The following is a 6,670-nucleotide window of genomic DNA, read 5'->3' as shown; positions in this document are numbered from 1 at the left end:
TGAAGTCCCAGCAGAAAGACATGCAACTCTATGACACACCCTATGAACCAGAAGGCAGTGGTGTGGAATCTGATTCTGAAAGTGTGGTGAGTCACCATTTACGAGAAAGCAAATTGCCACAGGATGATGACAGGCCTGCAGATGAGTATGATCAGCCATGGGAGTGGAACAAAGTCACCATCCCAGCTCTGGCAGGTAGGATTCCTAGATCCAAACCAAGAAATTCTCTCACAGTCACACATGTGTACTTGCCTTTGGAGAATTCAAGTATTTCTGTTCTTTTGATATGTATGGGGGGAGAAATCTCTGAAAAACACATGGGTGGTCTCAAATCTTCACCTGCTGCAGAAATGCACTTTTTGGTGCTTCAGCTGACCTGTTGTCAACCATCTCAGTATTTGCATCTGTCACTAAAACTTTCTCCCACTCTTTGTCTACTCAGTGATGAGTTTCTTACTTTAAGTATTTTCATGATAATTGCAAGCATTCCTGTGCATATGAAGAACTTGGGTTTACATTAATCCTTTTGAACTGCTGAAGTCTCCCATATCAAAACTTGTCAGTGAAGGACATCTGACACAGACTGTTTTCTGTCTCAGTGACTTTCTGCACTTGGTGCTGGTTGCAGTGCTATTGTTTTTTGTTCTGTTGCTGTGCGTAAGTTTCTGAAGGGGGCTTAGTTCAATAAGGATGTGATTCTAAAGGCCAAGGCTTTTTCTTTCATAGGCACTCTGTGTGCCCAGCTGGGTAAGTTTATCTAACCACGTTCCAATCTGCTCTTGTGGGGTGCTAGAGTCATACACACTCCGTGGTTTCACTGTCAGTGGCATGTTCTAGTGAAAAGCTGTGGCTGGAAGCAGGGTTGTTCCATTTCTTTTCTAGGAGACAGTTTGGCAGAAAGTTTGGAAAGGAGAGTTAAGTGTGATGATGTTTGTAGAGATGAGGAGAAAAGGGGAAGAGATGTGGCTCTGGGAGGCAGTGTGGAAGAAGTCTGAGAGCAATGATCAGTAGTCAGTGTACATTTACCCTGGGTAAATCCTGCTTGACAAACCTGTTTTCTTTCTGCATTGAAACTACTAGATCTGTTAATGGAAGGAGAGCAGTAGCTATCATCTGTGTTGACTTCAGCTTTAAACGTTTTGCTGTGGCACCAGCTGTGTTACCTGGTTTGGCATGCTGTAGCCTAGATGGGTAGACTACTAGATGCCTAGAAACCTGTCACGATCAGTGACCTCAAAGGGTAGGTAGGGCTCAGTGATTCATACTCTTCCTGGAGTCTGGTTACAAGTGTGAGTCCTCAGGGGATCATTTCTGGAACTCTTCCTGTTCAGCATCTTCATCAGTAACCCAGAGGAGGAAGAGAGTTACTGCATTTCATGAAGTGCATGAAGTTCATGAAGAGCTGCCATTTAGACAGACCTGGCCAGGCTGGAGAAGTAAGCTGACAAAAAGCTTAGAAAATCCAGCTAAAACAAAGTCAAAGACCTGCATCTGTAGCAGACTGTCCCTGCAGTGATGGACTGAGGCTGGCAGACTTGCTGGGTTACAGCTTAGCTGGAAGGGACTTAAGGAGTGCAAGGGAAGATGGATTAGATGTGGCCAGCAGTGTTCTGTGGCAGTGATGGTGACTAGCAGGATCCTGGCCTGTGTGAACTGGGGCATAGCTGGTAGACCAAGCCAAGTGACTGTTCCTCTACTTCGTACTTCTTGGACAATATGTGTAATGCTGTGTCCGGTATCCTGATGCAAAGTAAGATGTTGATAAATGTTGATGTCAGCATAGAGCCATCAAAATGACAAAAAAACTACAGCACTTGACTTGTGAGGAGATGCTGAGAGAACTGAGCTTGCTTAGCCTGGAGAAGAGAAAGCTTTATGGGGGGATGTAATAGCAGCTTTCCAATGCCTATGAGATCTTAAAGAAGACAGAGCCAGGTTCTTCACAAGAGAGTAGATGATTGATGGGAAGATGAGACATAAGTTGAATCAGGAGAGGTTCTGACTTGATATGGGAATTATTTTTTTTTGTCTGCAAACACAGTCAAGTATTGGAGCCAATTGTCCAGGGCGCTTTTGCAGACTTACCCTGTGTGAATTCATGCCTGGATACAGTTCTGAACAACCTGATCTGATTGCGTAGCAGACCCTGCCTTGAGCAGGTTGAACTAAATACCTCCCATGGTGCCGTTCTACCTGAATTATTCTATGATTTTGCAATTCTCTTGCACTTCTATTGCCACACTACAGAAATGAGAGGTAACTTCTCTCCACAGTTACACAAGGCTACTGTTCTGTAAACAGAGCTTGTGGTATGAATACCCTTCTTGGGCGTTTCTGACCTGGTTCCCTAATAGGTGGGCATGGGTGACAAAAATGTGTTTATCTTGTAGCACATTGGAGCAGAGTATTGACAATTTGTTTTGACAGATTCTACCTCTCTGCTTTATTTGTCCTTACATCTTTAGGTTGTGGTTGATTTGGATTTGTTTGCAAGCCAACCTGATTTTTTCAGTATCCATCCTATGCGATGTGAGTGGGAGCAAGAGATGCATGGATGAACCTGGAGCAGCTGCTTACAAGGAAACCTCTTGCTCAGTATCACCTTTCCTCTTGTTGTTCCACGGAACAGAAGATTTTGGACAAAACTGATTTCTGCTTCCTAGCAGCATGGTTTGCCTCTGGCATGTGAACTGTTAATAATCTTGTGGAGTTCCAGGCTTACTCCCTTCCCATTAAGCATATGCTGATAGTTCTTTCTGAGCCTGGATCTAAACAAGCATGTAGTTCTGCTGCATTCTGTGCAGGTGAAGTAGTCTCTCTCCCTAAGGAACACAAACATAAAAGTCTAACCTGCTTCTGTGGCTTCTAGTAAGATACAGTTCTACTGCTGAGCTTTGCCTGTTGGAAGCAGGCTTTGGTTCAGGCTTACCTTGTTTTCTTTAACTGCAGTGGCCAAGCTGAATTCTGCTTGAGCCTTGACCCTTCTACCTTGCCTCCTGCATAGCTCCACTACATCTTGGTATTCCTCGTAAGTTGCCAACCCCTTTTTCCAAAGGCTGTAAACCTTACTCTTGTTCCTGAGATCCAGCCAAAGCTTTTTGTTTAGCCAGGCTGGTCTTCTTCCCTGTCTGCTTGTTGGCCTGGGGATGGCCTTCTCCTGTGCCCTTAAGAGTTCCTCCTTGAAGTATCACCAACCTTCCTGGGCTCCTTTGCCCTTCAGGACTGTCTCCCAGGGGACACTCTCAACCATGCTCTGAAACAGGCCAGAGTCTGCCCTTCAGAAGTCCAAGGTGGCAGTTCTGCTGGCTTCCCCCCTTGCTTCTCCAATAATTAGTAACTCTATCATTTTGTGACCTCCAACCTTTACATCTCCCACAAGACCTTCTCTGTTAACAAGCAGCAGGTCCAGCAGAGCACTTTCCCTAGCTGGCTCCCTCACCAGCTATGTCAGGAAGTTGTCTTCCACACACTCCTGGAACCTCCAGGACTGTTCACTCTCTGCTGGGCTGTATTTCCAGCAGACATCTGGGAAGTTGAAGTCCCACATGCGAACAAGGGCTGGTGATCATGAAGCCTCTGCCAGCTGCTTATAGAATATTTCATCAGCCTCTACATCCTGGTTGAGGGGTCTATAACAAACTCCCACCCTGATGTCTGCCTTATTGGCCTTCCCCTTGATTCTAACCCAACATGAACACTCAACAGTGTCATTCTCAATGTTAAGTTCTAGGCATTCAAATCTATCCCTAACATGGAGGGCCACCTCTACTTCCTTTCCTCTCCCTTCTGAAAAGTTGGTAGCACTGCATTTGCAGCACTGCAGTTGTGCAAGTCTTCCCACCACATTTCTGTGATGGCGACTCTATAATAGTTTTCCTGCTGTACAATGGCCTCCAGCTCCTTCTGTTTGTTGCATTGGTGTAGATGCACTTCAGCTGGAATAATGGTCCTGCCACCTTTTTGGGGAACAAGCCCTGGTTCCCACCTGGCCATGCTCTGACACTTCCCTGGTTACCAAGCTTTCACTACCCCTCATGTCTTCACTACCCCATGGATCATCATCCCCTACCTCCATTGAGACAACAGACTGCAATACCTTGCTAAAACTTGCCCACCAGCACTAGCATGCAGCTCCCAGGCTTCTCTAGTGAGCCTGGTTTCATCCCCATCCCCTTCAAACCTAGTTAAGCTCTTTCAGTGAGACCTGCTAACTCTTTTCCCAGGATCATCTTTCCCCTTCAGGTTAGGTTTCCTCCACCTGTTTCCAGCATGCCTGGTGTCCTGGAGATCAACCCATGATCAAAGAAACCAGAGTCCTGGTTACACCAGTCTTGGAGCCAGGAGTTAACCTGCTAGTTCTTCCTGTTTATCCCATCATCAGTCCCTGCAACTAGTGGAATAGAGGAGAACACCACTTGTGCTCTTGATCCTTTAACTGCCATTGGACTTCTGAAAGCTACCTCATCACTACCTACCTGAAATATCAGTAAGTGGTAGTAAACAGAGGGCTGAACTAGGGTAGGGAGTATTCTCCATATATCCTTAATCCTGGCCACAGGGAGGCAGCTGAATTCCTGAAGTCCCTGTTCCTCTGCCATGATTTCAAGTTTTATTGCTGAAGCATGGATAGGTGAACGTGTTTATATAAAAACTGGAGTTTTGGATGGGCCAGACTGAAAGTGTGCTACAAGCTGTGAAGTCTGCTCAGGTCGAGGGGGAGTGTGTCTGTACTGTGACTTCTAGGTATGGGTCTGGGTCTGGTGTCATGTTGACATTAGTGGAGCAAGCAAGATACATACAGCCTTCTTCAGGACCTTCTGCTCTTAACTGCAGTGCTGAAAGATGTGTCTCTGCGTAGCAGAGCTGTAGTGTAGCATATTGACTGTTTAGAGCTTGAGTTCTTTTACAAACAAATCTGGTTCTGTTTCATTGGAGGCTTTGCAGCCAAAGCCAAAATGCATTTTTTGATGGCTTTTATGTGAAGTGGGCAGGTCTTGTTACACCTCCCGTTTAGCTGGGCAAACTGGTTTGCCCAGAAGAGCTGAGGCTGGCAAAACAATAGGAGCAAAGTAGATTTCTGGCATGTAATCTGTCTAGATGAGGAGACAGCAAAACCGAAGAGCCCATTCCGTAATGTCAGGCTGACACCAGCTCCCATCTGAGTGTGTGTGAAATTGGGGCTTTCCAGGCTGATGTGGGGATAGCAAACTTTTGGGTAAAGAAAATGCCTGTGAAGCCTGTGGAGTAAGTATCTATCCTTTTAGTATTGTTTTACAAAGCAAGTGACCCGCTGTTATGAAGAAGGCCATCTGCTGGTAGTTTTCAGCTCTGATCATGGCCTCCTGGAAGCAGGAAATGTAGATGCCAAGCTTGGTCACCTCTGCTAGCTGCAGCAGCTGTTGCACAGAAAGCTGGTGTCTTGGACCCTGGGGGACTTGAAGCAGGGGAGTTCTGACATCCCACCACCAAAAGAGTATGGCACTAGTTACAGGGCAGAGGAAGAGATGCCACAAGGAGAGTGAGGAAGGGTCTGATGTGCAGCCAGTTCTATAGCTGTAATGGCTATGTAGACAGAAGTACCCTAGCAATAAAGTACTTTGCACTCCCAGCTGCATGAAGAGAAAGCTTATGGGCCTTTACTGTATATACTGCAGCTTTGGTTAAGAGCAGATTTATAGCAGCTGAATCTCTGTCCTGATAACGACATTGTATGTGTTGGTGCCTGAATGGGTATGGAGTTGTCAGTTCAGCCTCGCTCCGCGGGTATCTCCTTCAGATTGCTTCTTCCTGCCAATTTAATTCACAAGAAAAAGAAATAATGCAGGAGTCCAGAGACTTGTCTGAGCTTTTCAGACACAGAAAACACTCAAAAGGATCTGAAATTTAACTTTGTGCTGTTTTTGGAGAACAGGTCCTACTTTTAACCATTCTGTTGTAAAATAATTGCTGTTTACAGTCAGAATTGAGTTTTGTTTGGTTTATGAACTGAACTTTTTGGTGTCTGAAATATGTTGCTTTGTCAGAATCTGTGATTAAATTCACCAGCATCCACAGAGTTCCCAAATTACACCCAGGTGTTTTCCTTACAGTTGAAATAAGAATGCTGTTCATATATGTCACTGGCAAGTACCCACATGCAGTTTTTCTCCTTATTATGCTAATCAGCTTTCATTATCCAGTAATGAGGCGAAATCCATTTTAAGAAGTAATCAGTATGTTTCTGCTATGGGTACTTCAGAATATTATTTAGTACATCTGCCCAATTCTTCAATAATATGTGACTAATTTATCTGAGTAGAGGAGGAATTTGGAAGTGTCCTTAGCCCTATGAGGAAAGCATATAAAAATAACAAAAAATAAACAACAAACAAACAACTCCTAAACATTTTCCATGTCCAACACATCTCTGTTCTGTTTGCAGTGTATTTTTGAACATTACAGCTGTCTTGCTGTTGTACAGCGTTGCTGTAAAAGCCACCAGCCACATGCCGAAGTGGCTGTTATAATCAGTTGAGTTCTAAATGTGTAAGATACACAACGTACTGTTTTAGGGAGTCCCTTTGATTGTCCTTGTAATGTTTTTTCTGATATTGGTGTTGAAACTCAAGAGCTGATGGTGCTGTGTGTGTTTGTGCACTTTTGCTTCCTGATACAGGGCAGGTGTTTCCCT

The 6,670-nt window shown here is 44.8% G+C and overlaps 1 protein-coding gene across 1 annotated transcript in view; it reads left to right on the top strand.

Moving 5' to 3' along the window:
- Positions 1 to 5: 5 nt before the first annotated feature.
- Positions 6 to 6,670, top strand: part of LOC104390634 (SH2 domain-containing adapter protein B) — a gene marked incomplete at its 5' end in the record, with an annotated part of 19,577 nt that continues 12,912 nt past the window's right edge. Inside the window, one exon of the mRNA XM_009999810.1 lies at positions 6 to 195. Coding sequence (XP_009998112.1) covers positions 6 to 195 — 190 coding nt within the window. The remainder of the gene's footprint in view (positions 196 to 6,670) is intronic.

Source organism: Chaetura pelagica, unplaced genomic scaffold (genome assembly GCF_000747805.2).
Source record: "Chaetura pelagica isolate M959 unplaced genomic scaffold, ChaPel_1.0 scaffold1176, whole genome shotgun sequence".
Classification (NCBI taxonomy): domain Eukaryota; kingdom Metazoa; phylum Chordata; class Aves; order Apodiformes; family Apodidae; genus Chaetura; species Chaetura pelagica.
Note: the sequence above shows the minus strand (reverse complement) of the source record. Positions and strands in the feature narration are given on the sequence as shown.